This window comes from Podarcis filfolensis (genome assembly GCF_964270895.1).
Source record: "Podarcis filfolensis genome assembly, chromosome: 9".
NCBI lineage: Eukaryota > Metazoa > Chordata > Lepidosauria > Squamata > Lacertidae > Podarcis > Podarcis filfolensis.
The window spans coordinates 4922165-4945197 of NC_139610.1; the positions used below are offsets into that span (position 1 = coordinate 4922165).

General features: G+C 42.2%; 1 protein-coding gene and 1 long non-coding RNA gene across 2 annotated transcripts; both read right to left on the minus strand.

The window, feature by feature from the left end:
* Positions 1–248: 248 nt before the first annotated feature.
* Positions 249–22534, minus strand: NOP14 (NOP14 nucleolar protein). The gene is made up of 18 exons (XM_083630266.1): positions 22246–22534; positions 20232–20366; positions 18981–19122; positions 17977–18119; positions 17609–17743; positions 15842–15964; positions 14666–14794; positions 13652–13934; positions 12564–12694; positions 12353–12438; positions 10916–11051; positions 10013–10114; positions 7676–7829; positions 7316–7472; positions 3958–4105; positions 2487–2602; positions 1021–1176; positions 249–386 (listed from the first exon to the last, which is right to left on the minus strand). Exons 1-18 carry the CDS (start codon positions 22447–22449, stop codon positions 293–295), a joined length of 2574 nt encoding a protein of 857 aa, XP_083486392.1. The 5' UTR covers positions 22450–22534; the 3' UTR covers positions 249–292.
* LOC310770374 lies at positions 8478–10002 on the minus strand. Its single transcript, XR_014552122.1, has 2 exons — positions 9726–10002; positions 8478–9691 (listed from the first exon to the last, which is right to left on the minus strand). It is a non-coding gene; the product is annotated as an uncharacterized lncRNA (long non-coding RNA).
* Positions 22535–23033: the final 499 nt, after the last annotated feature.

Genomic DNA, 23033 nt, shown 5'->3' on the forward strand with positions numbered 1-23033 from the left:
GTGGTTTTGCTGCTCATCTACAAACAGTGGCAATTGAGTAGAACATTGCATTCCCTGTTTGGTTATCTTCCACGTTTCTTTCAAATACCTTCTTCCAAAGTCACATTCTTTTTCTAAATAAACATCTGTCAGTATTTGGTATCCCTTTTTTCAACGTGAACATTCCTTTATAAGGAAATGCCTACCTGTGCAGATTGTGTTTTTCCCCTTAGTAATATACCCACACATAAGATGCACAACACAAAATGTAAAATATGTCTAGTTTCCTTCTGTACAATATAAAACTGTTTATTTAAAACTTTTTTCTTTTCATTGCCTTCCAGTCTCCTTCCTGCTGAGCAAGACTCCTGAAGAGTTGTTTCACTTTTCTTTTTCTTTCTGAATCCCTGAAAATTAAAATAAAATTACTTTTATTTTGGAACTACCCGTCCAATGAAATTTTGAAAGATATATACAACCTCTGATACAGTTTTAACTGAATTGGTGGATATAAGAAATCTGCACCAATCACCTCCACCTTTCAAAATTTATGAGAACCAAATGGTTTCCCCCCCCCAGACAACCTTACATTTCTGGTTTTCAAATGACCTCATGTTTTCAGAATTCATAACAGTAGGTGATTCTTCAAAGACAGGGAAACAAATCCCTGACAGAGATCAAACCATGCTCTATAAAGGCTGAGTGCATATATCTTCCTCAGCCATGGTGAACAGCCTGGATTCAGAATAGGAAGGAACCTGACTGCATGTTAGATATGAGGATTAGTGCAGTCTGTTATTTCCTTGTGAGTTAGTGATTGCTGGAAAAATATAAATAGGGCATTATCTGAACTGATAAAAGTTTTGTATCTTGCAGTATAAAACATACAGACCATCTAATGAAGGGTTAGATTTCATCTGAAATCTGGTGTATTTCTACATTAAAACCATTGCAATAGATCATCTTACTGCTGTCTCTCTTAGTTATCTCAAGGATAACAAATTTAAACCAAATTTAAATTTAAAAGAATATATGCATTACCTTTCCATGGTTTCTGCAAGCTGCATTCTAGCAAGGAATTGGTTATCTTTGCGGATCTCACGAACAGCTCCCTTAAATTCACGTTTGTGCTTATGAATTAGCCGTTTTCTTTCCTGCTCTTTCTTATTGCTTTCTTGTTTTCTTCCAAATTCCAGGCTGAAATTATAAAGTACATTATCTCAAACAGACTTTTCTGCTGGACTTAACTGGAACTTTTTTGCATTAGGATCACCAACACTGCACACATATTGAGGACATCGTTCATAGCATAATAATCTGATCCACTTTTATATGGTTTAAAAATATGTAAAGTTAAAAAACAGCAGAAATATTTCCACATTATATATAAACTGTTATTTTTAATTTATGTAGCTTCTTCCAGCTATTAACAAAATTGTTGTGCAAATAGGTGATGCAGCCCCTAAAAATGCCTTTTACAAGCCAGTAAATTAAAGGCATTAGAATAAAGTTACAGAAATAAACTGGTGTTTCACAATAGCAGCAGCAGTAAAGTCACACTGCTTTGCAATTCCCTTTCCTTACATAGCACTGTTTCAGTGGGATCTAGTGTAAAGGTAAAGGTACCCCTGCCGGTACGGGCCAGTCGTGTCTGACTCTAGGGTTGCATGCTCATCTCGTTCTATAGGCTGTGAGCCGGCGCCGTCCGAAGACACTTCCGGGTCACGTGGCCAGCGTGACGAAGCTGCAGCTGGCGAGCCAGCACCAGCGCAGCACACGGAAACGCCGTTTACCTTCCCGCTATAAAGCGGTACCTATTTATCTACTTGCACTTAAGAGTGCTTTCGAACTGCTAGGTGGGCAGGAGCTGGGACCGAACGACGGGAGCTCACCCCGCCGTGGGGATTCGAACCGCCAACCATACGATCAGCAAGTCCTAGGCACTCAGGTTTTACCCACAGCGCCACCCGCGTCCCTAGCATCTAGTGTACTAACCCTCAAATTAAGTCTCTGGTATGCATAGGTGCGTATCTACCAGAAGCCCCCCTAGGTTTTTTGCACACCTCAGGTAGGCTTAAGGTAGACTGGTTAAGCACTTTGACTGAGGCTGCCCTATGGCTAGATCACATACCCCACTGGCTGCTTTGAAAGCACGAGAAACCATGCGGGAAGGCAAAATATGAGGTTAATTCTCATGCTACCCAAGGCAAAATAATTACTACCAGCCACATGGTTCCCAGTTCAAACATTAATGATTCAGGATAGGATGCAACCATTGGACCTTAGCTATATGTCTTTAGCTTTTCTTCCTAGTCTCATCACCTGAATTAATTTCACATGGGGCAGTAAACACTAAGCAATTATGTGCATTAAGCAGAGCGATCGATTCAACTTCAATTGTTGAACAGGGTTTGTCATGGATGCAAAGTGTCAAACTTTATTTGCAACACAGGCAATCTCCGTACATGACCCTCAGCCGTATTTCTTCCAGAGCTAGAGATACTCACACTTTCACTATTTTGGGTGTGAACAGCTTCAAAGGCACTGGCTTTTTCTTTTCACACACCAAGGGACAACGTTGCCCTTTGCTCTCCAGCTGTTTCAGAACACTGTCAAACAGCTCCTGAAAATGAAACTCTGCTTTAAAAAGGCAATTGAATAAAATGCAATAAAACAAATACACAGATACAGTTGTAATATAGTTAACATATACTAACAAAAAAGTGTTAGTGAAATTGTATCTGAATTTTGATAAAGTCTTCCAACAAAAGATGCCCATGTGAACTTAGCTGTCATGAAATAAGAGGATAGGTCCTTTTAGGGATCAACAACCAGCTAAGGAACTGGAAGTGGAGGGTAGGAGCAAACAGTTCTTGCAATGGAAGCAGGCAGGCAGTTGGGGTCTGTACTGGAGTGATACTGATGGTTCATACACAAGCTGGTGTCAGGCTGTCAATGAAGCAGACAAGTTTGTAGATGGCGCCTAATTGATCAAGATGTGAAAATCCAAGTGGACTGCAAAGACCTCAAAGCAGATCTCTCCAAACTGTGAGAATTGGCAACAACCCGGCAAATGTAGTTCAGTATAAATATGTGCAAAGTGCTAGAGACTGGGTCAAAAGGCTAACTTTCCAACAGTGCGAGTGCATCCGAATAGTCATTGACTAAATAGGAAATACCTTTCGATTGTGGAAGATAGCTCCCTGAGAAAGGTAACTTAGTGTGCAAATTAACAAATTCCTAGCACGGTATTTGCCTTTTCAGCATGCTGATTTTACATTCATCTGTGGTGTAATGCATTTGAAATACCACACACAGTTCTGATTATCCCACCTCTAAAAGGGCATTGTATCAGAGGTGGAAAAAGCATGGGAAAGGGCAACCAAAGTAGTCCAGAAGATGGAATACCACCTCTCAAAAGGGGAGGCTAAAGAGTTTGGAGCTTTTTGCTAATAGGGGGAGAACTAAAGGGGAGGGAGAGATTCACAGAACTTATATATGGCGTGGAGAAAGTATTTCTCCCTCTCGTTATACAAGAAACTGGGGTCACACAATGAAATTGACTGACAAAATCCAGGGCAGACAAGATAAAATCCTTTACACAACACATAATTGACTGATGGAATTCATTGCCACACAGTGAAGTGATGGTCAATAGCTCAGACGCTTTAAGGAGGATTAGACAAGTTAACGGACTGTAGTTCAATCAGCAGCTATGGAACGCAGGAGTTGCACAGAACCTCCCCTCCAAAGTCTAAAGCTGCTAATAAAAAGCCCACTTTGATTATTAGCTTGGTCACTTGCTCTTAGAAATTCTGTCAAGCAGTTTGCCTTTCCACACTGACAATTTTTGAGATGTCTAGCAAATGAAAGGACTCAGTGTACAATCTGCGAAGGTATCACAAATGTTTCTATTGGGTGTTTGCCCCACAGAATGCTTCACAGACTGGAACTCAGTGAGGCGGCAGCATGTTTTACCTGGAGGTGGTGAGGGTACCTAATCATTGGCATCTGTGTCCTAAGCAGCGTTTGGATGGGCTGCATTATTTCACTGAATGATGGAAGTGATCCATATGTAACTGCACATCTCTTAACCAGGTCCAGGCACAGGTCTAGGCATGATAACCTGTAAAACAATTGGTAGTTGTCATATCAACAGCTTAAATGACAAAACTGGCATTGCAATTTTAGTGAAGAATTTAGAAGAGTTGAAATATCTATTTATGCCCCACAATTAACTGAGAAAAGCCGTAGCACAATTACAGGCGAATGTTCCCAAAGTGAAGCATTTTCTTGCACTCCACACTGCTGGTGTGCAAAGCAGTTCTGTTGATGGTTTCCCCAACCCATTGTAAAGTCTTGGAAGTGCTCAGAGCTGTCTGACTGGTAAGGAGAGACAAAAATGCAAACTGCTACTTTTAAATTTCTGTTCTTCAGCTAATGAGCCCTGTTGGGCATACATGCCCTCTGTGGGCATGCTAAAAGGCAGTGACTGGCCCACAATCTTGCAGTGAGCTTGTGCCAGTAAGCCCTTACATACAAACTCCATGCTTTATCAGGTCTATTTACACTATTATCACATTACATTTCACTCCACCTCCCTGGGTCTTATGGACTCTAAGGATTAGTGTAGGACTGCTTGCCCCTTGCTATCAAAGTTTACATCTTCTAGACTCCCGGGGTGGCGCCATCGGCAATGGCGGACTCCCTCTGAACCGGAGGGACCAGCTCCGCGTGAAGTGGGTCGTTTCCGCTACGGCGAAGCGAGGACCCTTTAAAAAATCACAGGCGGATGAAGCCTGTGACCATGGGACTCGGCGGGCACCTTTAGCGCCCCCCCAACCCGCAAAGGAACCCATAAACGGGCTCCGAAGCGAAGAGGGGGAAGTGGCGCGGTGCTGTGAGTCTACTGCTTTTTCCGTGGAGCGAAGCCACATAGCCGTTGCCGGAGAGCGCTGCCTTTTTCCTGGGACAATTTGGCATCTAAAGAATCACCCGTGAGTACTTAAAACTCGAACAATTGGACTTTAAATAAGGATTGGCCAGTAGAGAGGAATTGGACTTAAAATTTACTTCAATTTGGTACTGAAACGGGAAGGTCTAAACAGGAAGTCAGCCTTCCGTTTCTTTGTAGTCAGAATAAAGGAAAGACAACGTAACTAGAGCATAGAAATTCACTTTTAAAGGATTGGCTTTCATCATTTAAAATCGTGGAACCCCCCCTCGGTAGCAGGAGAAGAAGGGGGACCTCTTTTTGGACTGTTTAAACCTGCAGAAGTGAGTTTAAAGTAAAGTAACTTTCCACCGTCCTGATCCTGGAGCGGAGTGTCAGGACTGACGTTTGAAGCTCATTGACCAGAGACAAATGTTTTTGACAGATAGCTAAAAGAAAAGTAACATAGTGACTCCATTGTTTCCTTTCGCATTTCAAAGGAACAAATATTGACTGAATATCTTAAAAAAGAAACTTTGTTGCTATTGTTCTTAAAAGAAAGAATAAACAAGTTGTCCCCCTAGAGGGAGACTGTGAAATTGTAACCAACTTCAGGAGCTTGCAGCTGTTACAGATTACAATCGTGGGAAAGGACTTGTGACCTTGCAGGACAATGTTTTCAGAAGCTCTGTTGGGTGCCTTCTGTAAAATAAATGCCCTATTGGATCAGCTAAGCCAGAAGACGGATTTGATGACTAATGCGACCAGAAATTTTGAACAGGCAGTAGGAAACTACATGGAGCCTACCCAGGAACTAAAACAGGAGTGTGCTATGACAGCACAGATGAGAGAAGAGGATACTGCTGAATCCTGGGTGTCAGAAATGGAGGGAGTTGCGGCCCTGCAGGATCATGAGCCTCTGGATTTGATAAATGAATTTGGAAAAAACCAGATTTGGAAAGATAAAGTTCGGTTTGGTTTGGAAATGGGGGGTTGGAATGACCCTCCCATGCCGGGATGTTTGGACTTTCTGAGTCTGGTAATGGGCCGTCAGATGTTTGGAGCTGTGGGGGCTTTTAATTTTGGAGGGAATCTGAAACAGGTGTTTAAATATCACATGGAGTTTAGTCTGGACTATGGAAATGGGGCTGATCTGTTGAAAAGGGTCAAAAATATTACTAAGCTGGAGTTCCTACGAGTGAAAGGAAAATATGAAGAAGAGCCGCGGAAGGGACATGGAAGAGACTTGAGGGCCTTGGATATAAGGACACCAGGTTAATGCGCTAGATAAATGGGACAAAAAGGACTGACAAAATCCGGAACCAGGAGGAAGGGACGCTGGATGAAGATTGGATTGTCTTACTTTTCTTTTTTTTATCATTAGGACTGTTTTAAAATAATTGATGAATGTTAGGAAAATGTTGAAATGGAACTACTTGGTTCTAGTAAAAATGTTTAAAGAATTAGGTTAATGATATGGTTATGAGAAGTTGGTAAAAATAAGATTTAAGTTTTAAGTTTTAAGGTTTGCTATAAGACAAGATGAAAATAGATTAAGATAATGTAAGGACAAAATATTATGAACTATGGAAAGGATTTGCTGTGATAATTATTAACCAGGATACAAGAAAGGGGAGGAGGAGGAGGTCAAAGAAAGAAGGTAATGAAAGTTAGAAATTTGGGAATGATGGATGTATTTTTTTTCCTATTTTTCTGTTTTGCCTTTTTTTGGTTTTTTCTTTTTTATAATTTTTTTAAAAAATTCTTTAATAAATATTATTTAAAAAAAACAAAGTTTACATCTTCTACATCTTTATCACAGGAAGGCTGAGGTCAGCAGGAAGAAGAAATTACGTGTGGTGGTTGTTCCTCATCACACCTGAGGGCACTAAGCAATGAGAAAGACATTCCTTTAAGTAGCACCCTGTAGCCCTATTTCTGGGTCTGCACACATCATCCCCAAGGGATGTCCCCATGGAACTTCCTGCCCCACATTTCCTGCAGTTGGCACAGGGGCTGGACAAGATGGGCTCTGAAGTCATTCAAACACGTATGTGTCTGTGAAAAATAGGACTGAAGCTGTCCGGAGCACACCTAAAGCTTTCCTGAAGCGGCAATTCATCTGCAGACACCTTTTACTCTCCAACCGCTGCAAGGCTGCACTCTCTGGCCAGTGAAGACTATGAAAGGACTATTTCTTCTGATTTGCTTGATAGTGGAATGCTTCATAGTAGTTTAGTCAGCTACCACTAACCAATTTCCTAAAGGCAAGGTGAAATATTTTGCCCACAATATGATTCTGTGTCTGTTGCTAAGGCACACAAAAGACAGTTCTTTCATACTAAGTATTTATGCACTGGATCTATATCAGCAGGAACACATTCTAAACACATTCTAGCATACCGCAGATGATTCATGCCTGTTCTGTCGTCTTTAGATCTAGTTATAATATGGAGTGGAAGATGTTGTTTTTGCCAGGTATCTGCATCTGCTTTGTCAGTGACAACTAGCAAGTCTGAGCGTTTTCCTAGTGACGCAAAAGGATGTACCAAGGTATAACCTGGAAGAGAAGAACACACTCAGAGATTAGTTTTAATATTGCTGAATATCTTACGGTATGGTAAATTTCAAAATAGTAAGAGACAGAATCACAGAATTCTAAACATTTTCTGATGCACTAAACCAACTAGGCACAGAAGGGGGGGGGGAGAGAGGGGGGGGGGAAGAGAGAACATATATGCCTATGCTCCCCAGTAACCATACCTTGAACTTCTTTGTTTGGTATAGCCATGTAAAGAACTCCCAGGAGAAAATTGACAAGTTCTGGGATGAATCTTCGAGATAAGGATATATATTCTAGGAAGAGACAGCACACGAACAATCCTTTAACAACATCTTGCACTGTTGTTACTGTGCACTAAAGAAAAAATAGCACACGTAATTATTAAACACAGAAAACCAACTATTCTAATTAGTCTCAATTAGCAGGTTATCAGTACAGTGGTATCTCCAGTTGTGAACAGGATTCGTTCTGGAGTTCCGGTTGCATCCTGAGGAATTCACAACCGGAGGTGCTGCTTCTGCGCATGCGGCGAAACCTGGAAAAATACTTCCGGGTTTGCCACATACGTATCCCAAAGGATACGTAACCAGAGGTGAGTGCAAGAAGAGGTACCACTGTACCTATAAAAGTTACTTTTCATTGCTTTAATACATTTCTTTGAATGTGCTTTGATTCCTTGCCTTCCTGGAGGTTAAGAAGCATTCAATGAAAAAGTTTTGGAACCCACTGCAATGTATTAAAACTGAGGTCGGGAAGTCCCAGCCTCCGGTGTTTGAGCTGGCTGCAAGGGGGCGAGGCGCTTCACTTCATTCAAGAGGAGGAGAGAGGAAGAGTTCCTCCTCTGGGAACTCCCTTGGTGTCTGTGTTGGCTGCAGAGAGAGGGGATAATCTGCCTCCAAAGCCAGCATGGAAGTGCAGCAGACTGCTGGAGGAGGGACTGAGCAGCCGGCCCCTTCTTTGCCCGTCTATTGAAGAGACCCTCACAGGGGTTTTTTTTGGGGGGGGGGGGAGTGTTGGCAGGGAAGAAGAGGGCAAAGTATGATAAAAGGACAGGGAATGTTTTTAGTTTCACCAAGCAGAACGGGGATGGAAGGGTGAAAAGCCTCAGAAGGGGAGTAGTGAAGAGAATCTTACACAGCAAGAGAGGGATATGGAGGAACAGAAAAACAAATAATGAATCCCACTGCCTTGCAGTCATTTCATACAGAGGGAAGAGTGAAAGAGAAGGTGGTTGGCAGAAAGAGAAAGGGGAGATGGCTCCACCCAGCACTGGGCCCTGTCTATCTCCACCTTGCAGCTTGACACATCAACACTGAGGAAATGAAGCCCTGAATAGAAAAGAAAGTTGAAGACCATTAAATTATAAAATGTCTCCCAACTCTTGTTGGACCGTATTAATGTCCACCTTTACAAAATAAAAGTTCCAAGTTCTACTAGAAGCCAAGACTGCTTTCACATGTAACTTGGAATTGACAGCTGGGTGGAAACTCCCTGCCAAAAGGCGGTCTACAATTCCTGTACAGGAGGCGACCATTTTAGCCGCATCCAATGTGCAATCGGCAACACGTGGGTCCTTTTGGATCTGGAAAAGGAACAGGTTGTGGTGCACTTATATGTGGCTCACTGACATGTGGGGGCCGGGAACAGAAAGCCCATGCGTAATGGGTCACTGCCCATACATATACAAGAGGATGGCAATTTTGCAGCCTTGGAAAGTTATGAAGGAAGATGAGGCAGTACACCACAGCTTTAGACAGAGAGCACAGAACGTGCAATCGAGTAACTCTTGGCAATCAAGCCCTAATACTTGATTATGTGGTGATGTGGCTATCGAAAGGAACGTGTGTAACCTCAGCAGAATGGAATTGAATGATCTGTGACAGCAACACTACAGGTCTGGCATAAGAGCCCTGGAAAGCAAGATCTGCATTTGTCTGAAGATCTTCTGGCTGAGTTGGGCTGGTAGCGAGCATGCGTCTTGTTTTTTTTATAAAGGGGCACACATATGCTATAAATGCTATAAAGTGCTTTAACTCCTCGTTCTTGGTTGAAACAATCCTGCATTGTAGTGGTCTCTTTCCCCATACATATGCACACACATAGAATGTCCTGTCATTCTGACTTGAGGCCCTAAAACTATGCAGAGAGATAGCTACGAAGTTATTATAATTTGCCATTCTGCACTTGCTCATTTACCTATTTCAGAACAGGTTCGGCTCTGCACAAAATTACAATCCCTGCAACATTCACCCCATTTTCCACTATGACCACTAAACCCAGACAGTGGAAAGGTCTTACGGTGTTCAGGGAAGTTCAACCTCAAATTATGTCCCCCAAGAGGAAGGAATAATATAAGAACTTTAGGCAGATGGTCTCTGTATATAGTCAAGTGCATTTACAAAGATGGTAACTTTGCATACAGTCAAGTGGATCCATCTTCTTTTAGATGCCTAACTGCAGTTTCAATGGAAATCTTTACACATTTGAACTAGGTTATTATAGAAATATCTGTGTCGTTAACAATATTGCGGACATACCTTTGTGAGTAGCTGGCTCATATAAACCAAAGATGGTGTTACCACCGGATGCCAGAAATCAGATGTTGGGAAAAGTACTGCAATAATTTTCAAATATATAAGCTGAAAGGAAAAATATTCAGTCAGTAACAGTGGTAAATTACATTACCAACCGCTCAGTAAGCTGTCTAAGGGGATGTTAATGCCCCATTTCGCACGGCCCTTGCAGCAAGGAGCTTGAGCTATTTTTGTGGGTTCCGGTGCCCTATCACTGCAGCCACATAACCATGCAGAAAAGAAATGGCCAAAGTGAAGCAATCGTTTTCCACATCTGCTCCCTACAGTTCCAGTTTCATAGATTGCTAAAATACCATAAGACCTAGCCGCTCAGAAGCAGCTGTCATGTCCCCAAGTTTCATGGTGCATAAGGGTTAAGCTCATTTGAAGTCACTGGACATTCAAGTAAATGTGCTATAGACGCTATACCATAGAACATCCATATGTTTATGCACATTACAGTAAAAGAAGTCAACTTCTTTTAAGAAACCACTATTTTTAAAATTATTTCTTAAATTTGTATGCTGCCCTATACCCCTAGATCTCAGGGCTGTTCACAAATAAAATTTGTGCATGTCTCCATTCTACTTTCCTCAGTCAGAAGGAACTGTGAGACAGTCAGGCATGGCCCAGCCATAATCTGGCAGAACAGTCGCCCCATTCCACCAGGCTTTTAATATTTCACGTAGGACCTCCCAAAAAAATGTTAGTGTATCCTTCTCACTAACTTACAAGGTGGCTCCTGCTCTGTGTTCCAACCAGACAGCCACAGCACACATATTTTCAACCAAAAGCTGTATTGAGTGCATTGGCAGAAAGATTTTCTATAAATGCAATAAATAAGTAAGTAAGTAAGTAAGTAAGTACCATATCTAACCCTGGAAATGCCGCATGACCTTTCACTGCTAGAATTTCTTCCATGTCATGAGTAGCATCTTGAAGGACAAGTTTAACATGATTACTTGCAGCTTTAGGGAACATTTGGCAAAGATCATACAAGGGCCTGTTAACAAGAAGATCAAGTCAGATTTAAGGACAATTTTTAATGGCCTTTTAATTCCAAAAGAAGAATGAACAGCTGAAACAATACACCCAATTTCTACCCAGGGAGCTTATCCAGAAGAATACCATAGTTGATGATATTGATCGTCAATGAGCAGAACTCAACGGACATCTAAAACTCATCAAACCTATTCATCCTGGTATAGGACATTTGGACCTCACTGACTGGCAGGTGTATCACAATTGCCTACCTCCTGGTGAGCTAGACCACAGCTGTCAACGTTTCCCTTTTTTTAAAAGGGAAATTCCCTTATTCCTAATAGGATTCCTTGCAAGAAAATGGAAATGTTGACAGCTATGAGCTAAAGCTCTAAGCTGGTAAACATCTTATTCAAAAAAATCTTAGAACTAGGTATTTATAGGTCTTTCCTCATAAAACTAGAAACTGTGTACTACAAAATTGTTAAGATATTTCTCAGTGACTTAGAAAACAGACATATTCATAGTCTACAGCACTTTACCACTAGAAGAGTCTGAAAATGGGACAATTTCCCACCTGTCAAAACATGGGCATCAATACCTCATAGGTCAGTATTACAGATCAAAAAGGCATGACACATTACAGTGAGGCATGGGAGTTCCTTTGTCTGTTCAGATTTTTACTTTTTGGAGTGGGGCAGGGGGAGAGGAGTGCTTCTAGTAGCAGCCAGGAACCATAGTCTCCGGTCGCATTATTTATTATATTTCTATCCTGTCCTTTCTCCCTATGGTGCCCAGGGTGGCAATAAAACGATTGCAAATTTCATTTATATAACGTTTAGGTAGCTGCTACACTGACCTTCTGTCTAGAGTCAGTGATCAGATGGACATATAAAGGGTGACTTTTAGGGATTCTGGTCCTGAGCTGCCTAGGACTTTGTATATTAGTTTCAGCACCTTGAACATAGCCTGGTAGCCTACTGGCAGCCAATGCATTATTCTCAACAGCAGGGTAACATGATGGCAATATTCTGCCTCAGTGAACAGTCAAACAGCCGAATTTTACATTGGCTGCAGTTCTTGGGCCAAGCTGAGGGATAGCCTAACACAGAGAGCATTACATCTGCACAGCTGCAAGCCATGCCTATCTTTTAAACCAAAATTAAAAACTAGTTGACAAACTGGCTGAAACTAACCTTAGGTCTGGTACAGCTAAGCAGAGCACAGGGAGTGAAATTGTGTCAGCAGAAAGAGCATCAAATACAATAAAATTTATGTGTGCTGGAGACAATTTTCATTGAAATAAAAATAGAATATACTTACATTACCAACTTATCAACAGTTTTCAGTTCCGGAGGTGTCTGACGTGCCAGCTCCCCAACATACTCCAGAAGGAATTCAAACAGTTTCTACAGGGTAAGTTTTTAAAAAGTAAATGAACTTTGGAATGCAAAGTACTTTGTTCCCCTCAATTAGCAAAAACTCCCCCCAACAAATTGATGTGTGAAGAATGTACCTGATCACAAAAACATACCTCTAACTTTGCTTTGTTTCCCACTGCAAGGCTTGGGTGATTAGACTTCCGAATCCGTTCAATTACAAGCAGTTGTTCTTCTGTCGTTCTTCCCAACAATTCTGCTTTAAGTTGCTCATAAGATTCTGGAGCTATTGTAAAAATGAAAAACATATAGCTAGCTAACATAAAACAAAGCTCAAACAATATGCCATAGAAAACTTGCACTATGATTACAAAACGAAGACTAAAATTTGTCCTTTAGCAAGCTGCTACAATAGTTGCCTTTGCCCTGAATCTAAAGAATAGGGGACCCAGAGCAGCACCTTTCAGGAATTCCTGTTCTCTGGACAGCTTAGTAAGGTGTGATAACCCCTTGAGCCGTAATCGGCTGGCTCTGGCTAAAACCGAAGAAACAGAGGTGACCCTGAAGGCCAGGGCAGCTACCTCCAAGTCTTTCCGTGATGCTGCATCTGCTTTCCCCCCTCACCAGATTGTTTTAATATGGCATCATCATCTTTATGCAGGAGAACGTTGGAAATTAAGTGATGCAACTGGAGCATCCATCCACTTTAGGAATTTTAATGACATGCATAAAAAACTGCTTTAGGCTTTAGGGGCTCAGAGCACTAACACTCAATTTTTTGCTTGTGAAAAGTGCCACCCACTCAGAGAGCATCAGACTGAATGTGTGGGGCTGTGGGGAGAACAGAAACACCCTTTGAGGTTTACTCAACTGGGTGTGGTTCAGGAGAGCACAAGTCTAGTGCAGAGATGGCTTTAGTATTCAGAAGGTGGTAGTTAGCTCACTTTTGTAGTCCTGTCCCTGGTGTTTCCTCCAATTCTGACATAAGTTCCACTGTTCCTCCTCTTTCTCAGGCATCTAATAAGCCAAATTCCACACTTCCCCCATGTTTTGTGGTTAAACCAGAAGGCAGCAATGTAAATGCTGTTTAAGATTTGAACTTTCAAGAGATTATTTTATGATGTTTTAGATGCTCTTCTTTCTGAAAAACCAGACCACACTATTTTCTACCAGTGAACAAGGAGCAGTGCTTTCCTACAGAAAGTATATAATGCAATTTGAATAAAGGTGTTTTTCTTCCTACCAGCAAACAAATATGGCACCTCCAGTTTTGCAGCTTCTCTTTTGGCATCTTGCTTCTTCATATGCAATTCATTCTTGCTTCCTTCCCTCCTTCCCCTTTTCTGCTCTCCACTAGCCATGGCTACCTCCATGACCTCCTCTTCAGTTTCAACATCAGAGGGGCTGTCAATATCATCAGCACCAGTCACAGCTTCTTCATCACTTTCCTCTCCATCACTGCTGCTGTCTTCTCTCTCCACACTCTCTTCCGCGTCTTTATCATCATCAATATTCAGCTTGCCATCCTATTTAATAGGTTGAGATATATACATTAATCAGCGGAATCTTTAGGCATTAAAGCAGAGTTTGCTTCTCAGTGAAGTCTCCTACTTGTTTGACTTGGTGGAGATTCTGGGGATGATCTCCTTGCAAACTATGGGAAGGGAGGCCTTTGAGAAGAAAAACCTGGCAAGGACTATGGGCTCAGAAAATGCCTCCCCACTTACTCTCTCCCTAGAAGCAGTTGAGATTGACATAGCTAAAAAAAGTGCAGCCAACAACAAAGGAAGTGTCCATAGCAAAAAGGGCAGATCCAGGACCACTCTGATGACCTAGGAGAAGAACTGACAGCAAAACAACTTCTCAGTTCTCCCTACTTGCTTCCATTCAGTAGTCCAGCTGCTAGGGTGCAATAGAGCACTACCCCAAAAGAGACAATGGCTCCATTCCTACTGAGCCGCAGACTATCTCTGGTCAGACCATCCCTGTATGATTCCCACTGGGAGTATTACTGAATGGGATGGATCCAAGATACAGGGTGACAGGCTGAGGGAGAAAGCAGTCTTCCCAGGGCACCACCATGACCAGCTGTACAACTACAAGTGATTTAAATTCATGTGCCGGCAATGTTACATACCTAGTCTTCAAAGTAATTTATGTCCCCTGAGGCCTCTGCAATTTGCTCCTAAGGTTGGCATGGCTGGATTGTGATCTTTTTGTTTCAGCTTCTTTAAAAACTCAATGAAAAAACACGTACCTTATAAGAAAGCATACGCCTGTCATCTTTATCAAGGAGGAATCCATCTGCCAAATCGTCAGCTGATATGTGCTTGGGTTTCTTTTCTTTCTCAGGCTCATCTCCACACATCCGACGTAATCTGTCAGTCTGCAATGTATAATATGTTGAGAACAGTAACATTAACAGCTAGTCTGATTTTTTATCACAGAAGGTATGATAAAATTCTGCTACAATTGTGCAAGCATTCAATGAATGATGGAGGCATTTATATTTGTCAGTGATGGGGAACAATATTGGTACAGTGAGCCAGATTTTTATCTCTCCCCACTCTATGAAGCAAACTGTCAAGCTTCTAATGTCATGACAACGCCAGGTTACTGACAGGTGGACAATCCCCATCCACCTGTCAAAATTGTCCAGCAGGGTGCGGGGATGAAACTGCTTCATCAGGAACACACTGGAGAAGCAGCACCCAGCAGGTTCAATCCTCCTGGCTGCAGGAGTCTGCTTCACCAGCAGGGACCAAGCTGGCAGAAGAGCCTTCACTAGTCCTCCATCAGATGATATAAGCTAGGAACATCAGCTGATGGGCAGAGTTTGGGGAAAGAGCCTTTCAGACAAACTTGGCCAGGTTGGAACTGATTATTCCAATAAATTAAGATCTACACGAATCAAATTTAACATAAAACATGTATAATCTGTTGGTTACATTTATATCTTGTCTAAACTGTTCAGGACAGAATACCCCAATTTTATCCTTATAACCATCCTGTGGTTAAGATGTAGGTTAGACTGGTTTAAGGTCAACCTGGAGTCTAAATCCAACACTCTAAAACACCATAGCACTCTGGACTCAGAATAAAACAAAACAAAACAGTGTTAAAATACCTAAAATCCATGGAATAACTAACTCAAGAAGCAGCAAAGGGGAAAAACCAAGTTAGCGTCTAACCAAAAATGAAGCTAGAATTAAGAGGCCTGGAAGTGTTTAGTGGTTACTTGCCCAGCCTCAGCTGACAGGGGGACCCAGAGAAGGGACTGCATTCTCCAGGTCTGGGCAGGTATATATGGTAGGAAAAAGTCCTTCAGCTATTCCAAGTAAAAATATTTCATGGATATTTATGGCATCTTGTATATTCACAGTCACTGAAAACAGTTTTTTATTATGTGGAACACAATACACAAACACCATACCTCTAACTGGAGGAGTCTCTTTTGTTCTTCCTTTGCTAACTCTTCTTCTGTTTTCATCCTACCAGAGGGTTGTGCCTTCATCTCAAACCCAAGCTCCCGAACTATCATATCATATTCATCAGGCTGTGGGGAAAAAATCACAAACAGTAACAGTCATTGTGCTGTGCTCTACAATATAAACCTAAGAGTAGCCCTGCTGGTTCAGGCCAAAGGCCCATCTAGTCCAACAGAATGTTCTCACAGTGGCCAACCAGATACATGTGGGAAACTCACGAGCAGGACCCAAGTGAAATAGTGCTCTCCCCAACTGGTATTCAGAGGCATGCAGCCCCAACAGTGTGTTGAAGAAACTGGACGTGAGAAGGGGTTAATTTCCTTTATGAGTGTAAACTACCCCATGGATGAGCTAATTCAAGGTGCGTGGACAGCCAAGCCAGTTTTTATGGGCATTGTTGCCCAGGGCAACAACTGTATCTGTGATTAATGTTGTGTGAGCTAATTCAATGGTTTCAGGTGTCCAACTGTTAGTCTGCAATTAGTCTGTTAGTCAATGCTACTTTTGTCCAGTGTTACATCTTGAATTACTGAATTTATTTAGAGCAACAGGGATATTCTGTACTTGCATATATCTGTATATATAAAGCCTACAAGCTGTATATATCTATGTCCAGAACTGGTTTACTGAGCCTTATCTTCTGCAACAGTAAACTATTTGAACCTTTCTCTGTGTGGTGAATGGAACTGGGAGCAACTTCCATTTCTTTGGCATAAAAGTTTGCATTAAAAACCTTTAAGTATTTCACTAACATCTATTTTAAGTAACTCCCAAACCAGGAAGCATTATAACAACATTACAATTTTTCTTACATTTAATTCCCACCTATCTTCTGTCATGGAATCTAAGGCAGCGTACATATGACACTGCAAATAACTGCCTAGACCCAGACAGGGCTCACGAAAACCTCATTAGTTTACAATGGAATCCTATACATGTCTATGTGGAAGTAAACCCCTTTGTGTTCAATGGGACTTACTAGGTGCAGATCGGATTGCAAGTTTACCTACTTACACATCCACCACTGAAATAGTTGAGAATCATCTACAAGAATGAACAAGTTGGTGGCCTGCTCTCTTCACTTTTTTTTGAAGGACACAAGAACAAACACTTGATTTTATCTGTAACAGGCTGGATGCCTTCAGAGACATGTACCTTAACACTTGGAATTTCAGAGAAGGGAGTGTGGGCTATTCCACTAGCTGACACACCAGATGCCTCCGACTATCCATCTACTGTCACCTACAACTGCCATTCCATCAAGCTACTTGAACTGTTTCCATACCAGCTGGTTATTTAAGAACTGTAGCTTTAAGAACTGGTGCCCAAGTTTATTTCTTTTTTCTCCTCCCTTTGTATGCAATATTGTGTGTGTCTTTTAGATTGTAATCCTGAGGGCAGAGACTGTCTTTTAAAAAATCAAGCCATATAATTTATAATTTTTGTCTGAATAAGAGTAAAACTTAGATAAATAAGGGAGACCCACTTCTGTCCAGATTTACGGAGTCTGGAGAGAGGAGGATGTGGCAAAGCAGAATCTAGACTACCACCTAAATGCACAGGACGTTAAGAGCAGGGAAACACGCTAAAAGAACATCACTAAAATTCACAACGTTTCAGTATTTCTCTTTAATTCCATACAGGAATTTGTACCACTCACAGGAAGAATACTATTTGAAGTAAAATTGGATAGCAAGTAAAATAAGGTTTACCTTGAGCTTTTCCTCTTGATTTTGTCTCTCTGACTTTGGAGTCTTGTGGAACAGAAAGGCTTGAACCTCCTTCCAATCATTGTTGAGTTTTTCTGTAAGCTCCAATGTATTTTCCCTCTGCGTCTGCCGCTCCCTCTTAACAGAAAAAAGAATAATTGTGGGAAAGGGTCTATCATGCAACTAGCCTTTAATGTGCAAACTCCTCTCTTGAAAACAAAGAGAAACTGAAATTGCACACAGCCAAAACAGAACAAAATTGAACACTGTATCTCACAGAAAATGGCAAATATTGGTTAACATTGTTTGTTTTATTTCATTTTTTTAATTTCAAAGGAATTCAAATTTAGTACAAGAAACCCAGAGTTTACCTTTTCCAGTTTGGATTTTGCTATCATTTCTTCAATGAGCTCCTTCCGTGACTTAGGTTTTTTGTCTTCTTCGCTTTCCTTCCCTGTGATGGCTTTCTTACAGAGAAGTCCACCACCTCCAAAGTGAGCAGCTGTTAATTCCGCTAGAGATGAAAGAATGAAGCTGCTTAGGAAAAGGTCAAATGTGGCTTCAATCCTAACCCCATTTATTGGAGAAGCAGCTCTACTGAATTAAATAGTGCTTACATCTGAGCAAACATGGTTAGAATTCCACTGCAAAAGTACCAACCAAGCCAGCAATGTTTGTTAAGAACCAAAGAATCTTTTTTCCTGTGTCCTAGGAAACACTGAGGAGTTTTACATGGCATCTCTAGGGGTGGTGTGTCAAAACATTTCTCCATAACACAGAGACTGTGTTAAATGAAATAAACAGCACATTTTAAATCATAGCTGTCATTACTCCTAGTCAAAGTAGACCCACTGAAATCAATGGACTTAAAGCCTATTGGTTTCAATGGATCTACTCAAAGTATGACTTACGTTAGCTATCACACTATAATTTTAACTTCTGAAAGTAGAGTCTTAAATACAGTCGTACCTCAGAAGTTGAACAGAATCCATTCCGACTTCCGAAACATTCAACTTCCAAAGTGTGGCTTCTGATTGCCTGCAGGAAGCTCCTGCAGCCAATCAGAAGCTGCGGAAGTCCGGCTTCCAAAAAAATGTTTGAAAACAGGAACACTCACTTCCGGTTTTTGATCATTTGGGAGCAGGAACGTTTGACTCCCAAGGCATTTGGGAGCCAAGGCACGACTGTATGGGTATAAAATTAGAACATGTGCCAAATTTTAGTTTCATGTTCCATCACACTTCCGGATAACTTTAGCTACTTGCATCTGAAAAACTTCACCATTGCAATAAATAGAAAATGTGGTGCCTTATGTAACACACAATTGCCGTATAGTAGGACATATGTACCACACCGCCTTTTTGACTCTTCTTACCTGAGAGCATTCCTCTCTCTTCAGTGTCACTGTCACTATCAATAGTATCATTACATTTTTCAATGTCTGCTAGAGAATGGCCATAGTGGGTTAAATCTTCATCTTCATTGAGATTATATATATTTTTCTTTTCATAATTTTTCTGTAACAAAACAAATCTGTAAGTGTTTTTTGTGATCGTTGGTAAAATGTTAATTCCTATCCACGTTGTCAAGACATAGAGATATTGTGCCTATACTTTGGTTAAGCAAAGAAGCTTAGACTTCTGGGTAAGGCCTGGAATGAAGAGAAAGTAGCTCTCTATTTAGAAGGGTGTGTAGAAAGTAAATGTAGAAAAGTACATTCCTGACTGCAGCTAAAATGTCAAAGTCAACATACAGTGGTACCTCGGGATGCAAACGGGATCCGTTCACTTAATCTCTGCTCTGTAGTTCTCTTAACTCTTATTCACATACATATTTTAAGTTTCTCAAGTGACTTAGATGTCTAATTTACATATGGCATTTGCTAGATAGACCCAACAAAATTCTGCAGAATGAATAAATGATAAAACCACATTGCTGCAGAGAAAGCAAACTTTCAGATGGCTTAACCATTGTCTACCTGAACACCAAGAGCCATGTGCCAGCTTCCAACTCTTCCCTTGTTTCTTCCTTCCTTCTATATACGTTACTCTGCCTACCAATGCCCCACCTATTCCATGTTGTCTTCATTATCACCTTGCTCTTGCTGCCCTTCTCACATGATAGAAGTAATGACCAGTTGGCCTTACGTGCTAAACTAACAGCCTATTTTTCAACACTGCCCTTAAAATATATTTTGGAGCTGGTGAACAATTGCTTATAATCCCAAACAATTTATAAAAGCAGATATAACACTGCCAAAACGGTTTAGCATCAACTCTCCAACATGCTGATAACAGGCAACTCTTACGCATCTTTAGCTGGAAGTAAATACATTTTACAACAATGAGACTTACTTTCAATTAACTGTGCATAGGATCACAGCTTAAAATTACTGGAAATTCTGTGTGGTAAGAGAGAAAGGGAACTACAAACCCCTTGGAGAAGTGGAAAAAACTGATCTTAGTAAAATGTGGAATTAAGGTAGAACTTATCTTCAACTTTGCATATTCTATTACTTGATAAAAATACAGCTCAAATGTTCGTTCAATTTAATATTTATTTATAAGAGAACAGGAAACTTCTAAAGAGTTGCTATGTCACTTTCTGAAATTATTGTCATTATTACCTGTTGTTCCAAAGCAAACCTCTTCATCATTTTTTCTTCTGGACTTATTTTGGTATCATATTCCCCAAAACGTTTGTCTTTAAAGACATTGGATTTTTCCTTTTCTTTGTATTCTTTCTGCAAAGTCTGAATACGCTGAAAAAGCAAAATGCCACAATATATTAAGGCAGAAACAAATACTACTTAAACAGAGCACCAATAAACAATAGCCAAACATGTTACAAACCATATGTTATTAATTTACAATGCTACCAATGTTTTCGGGCTTTTTAGCTGCTCACCTGCTGGTTTTTAGTTCTCACATCCTTTCCACACACACACCCCCCCGGCCTGAATTATCCTCTTGACCAAGACGCAAAATTAGGTGATGCATAGTTAGGAAACAGGGACACGGATGGCGCTGTGGGTTAAACCACAGAGCCTAGGACTTGCCAATCAGAAGGTCGGCAGTTCAAATCCCTGCGACGGGGTGAGCTCCCGTTGCTCAGTCCCTGCTCCTGCCAACCTAGCAGTTCAAAAACACGTCAAAGTGGGAAGGTAAACCGCGTTTCCGTGTGCTGCTCTGGTTTGTCAGAAGCGGCTTAGTCATGCTGGCCACATGACCAGGAAGGTGTCTGCGGACAAACGCCGGCTCCCTCGGCCTATAGAGCGAGATGAGCGTGCAACCCCAGAGTCAGTCACGACTGGACCTAATGGTCAGGGGTCCCTTTACCTACTTAGGGAATATTACACATGAGCTATTCTTACCTTTAGCTCATATGAATTTGCTTTTAGACATGCCCCATCTCCCCGCCAGGTCACTTTCCACCAACTGTCCTCTGAAAAGGATTCCAGGTTAGGGAAGGCAGATAAAGACTACTACAAAGCCTGCTTTAGCTAGGCTCCCCCAACCCCCCCTTTCTTTCGCCAACTGCCTTATGGCAAAGGTCATGATGGGTTTTTTTTAGCATGCCAATATTATTTATAGCGTTTGCTAAAATTAATTTAATGTCATTTGTAAGCTGCCTTTGAAAGATTTGTATCTCATATCATACCACGACATGGGAAGTTGCAAAACTGTCTGGCCCCATTTCCTAGTATGATTTAGCAAGAGCACAATCTACACCTAATGCATTCCTAGCCAGCACAGACTCCAGTCTGTGTCTCTTGCCATCTAACTGCAGGTGATCTTGTAGGTGAGTGCAGTCTTTGTGGAACTACTACCTGGGAGGGAGGGGCCCCTGACCAGTTATGAAAGATGAGGCTGCTGAACACCTTGAGGCTGGGGTGTTGTTTAGGAGTTTTGTTGCTGCTAGTGATCATACTTTTGTATCTCTTAGATCTTATTTTGATTGATGTGGAAATTGAACAATTTAGCTGTGCACGTTTTAATATTTTATTTATGCTTATGCCTACCTTTGTGATATTTGTAACTATGTATTTTTTCAAGTTGTAAGCCACTTTGAGTATGCTGTGAATTGTGGAACGGCAGAAGACATACAAGGCATGTATCGATATACTAGCATTATGAAGAAGCACAATATGAAACATACGCTATTTTACAGCATACCTAGTGGGTTCCGAATACAATTCGATGTGGCCTTACTAGTTGATTTGCTTTATTGGGTTGGCAAGTTTTACTGTGCTGAGAGGCACATGCTCAGGACCACCAGAGGTCCGGAAGGTGGCAGCAAGACAGCGGGCCTTTTCTGTGGTGGCTCCCAGTTTGTGGAAAGCCCTTCCCAGGTAGGATCTTCACCCTTTAGGTGCCTGGCGAAAACATTTCTCTAGAAGCAGGCCTTAGGCCGATTATACAATCTGTGGCCTTTCAGAAGTGGGCGGTTTATCTTTCATGTTATCTTTCTCCCCCCCCCCCACCCCGGTTTTAACCTATCTCTGTGGGGGTTTATTTGCTTGTTAGTCGCTTCCGGCTGCAACGGCTAAAATAAAGCGACGAACAGTTTGAATAATAAATAATAATCATCGTAGTCGCGACTTCGGAGCCCCGTTTCTCCGGCGGCAGCCCAGGGCTCACCTTCCTGTGGGCCTTGGAGCGCGTGACGCCCGGCAGCCCCACGTCGTGCCTCGTCTTCCTGCCCAGGATGTGGAACTTCTGCCTGTTGACCTTCACCTCGAAGGGGTTGCTCGACACCGAGGGGGCGGCGGCGGAGGGGAGGCCCTGAGCCCGCCTCGCCGCGCCGCCACCACCGGCCCCCTTCCGCTTGCCCGCTTTGCCCATGGCGCTCCCGCAGTTCTCTCCCGTCGACGGAGCTCACGTCGCGGGTCGCGCGTGAACCTCCGCGCGGCAACTCTCGCTCTCTAGTTGTCGCGAGATCTCTCTCTTCCGGCGGAAACGGACCGTAGAGTCGAAGCCGCTTACGGAAAGGAAGGGCGCATCCCAGAATGCCTCGCGCAGGGGTCTTTACGGCTTCTTTTTCCGCGACTGCGTTTCGAGAGTCCGCTCGCCCCCTGCTGGCGGGAGGAGTTAGGCCTGGCACTGTCCCGCCTGCGCAATCCGGCGGCGGCGCTGGGAGGATCGTAACCGGCCTGGCAAATGGACCAATCGCAGCGGGGCTGTTGTGGGGGGCCGCCCTGAGGGCGGGGCCAACCGCGTCGGCTGGCGTCACGTGCGTCTGCACCTGGCCTATAAATAAAGGGCCTGCGCAGCCCTCTTCGCTTAGTCTTGGCCGGTTTCATTCACCGTGAGGAGGTTGGAGGTAGCGACACGTTTACGCAGAAGCCGAGAAAGTAGCAAAGAGAGGATTTCCAGCACGTTTTTTTGCTTCCAATGTCTTTTTTTTTTTAAGCATACTATTAAAAATA

Coding starts and splice junctions, on each gene's coding strand:
- NOP14 (XM_083630266.1), bottom strand. CDS start 22,449: ATGGGCAAAGCGGGCAAGCGGAAGGGGGCCGGTGGTGGCGGCGCGGCG. Junction 12,439..12,563: donor GAAACAAAGCAAAGTTAGAG/GTATGTTTTTGT, acceptor CTTACCCTGTAG/AAACTGTTTGAATTCCTTCT. Junction 7,830..10,012: donor TGAGCCAGCTACTCACAAAG/GTATGTCCGCAA, acceptor TTTTTTCTTTAG/TGCACAGTAACAACAGTGCA.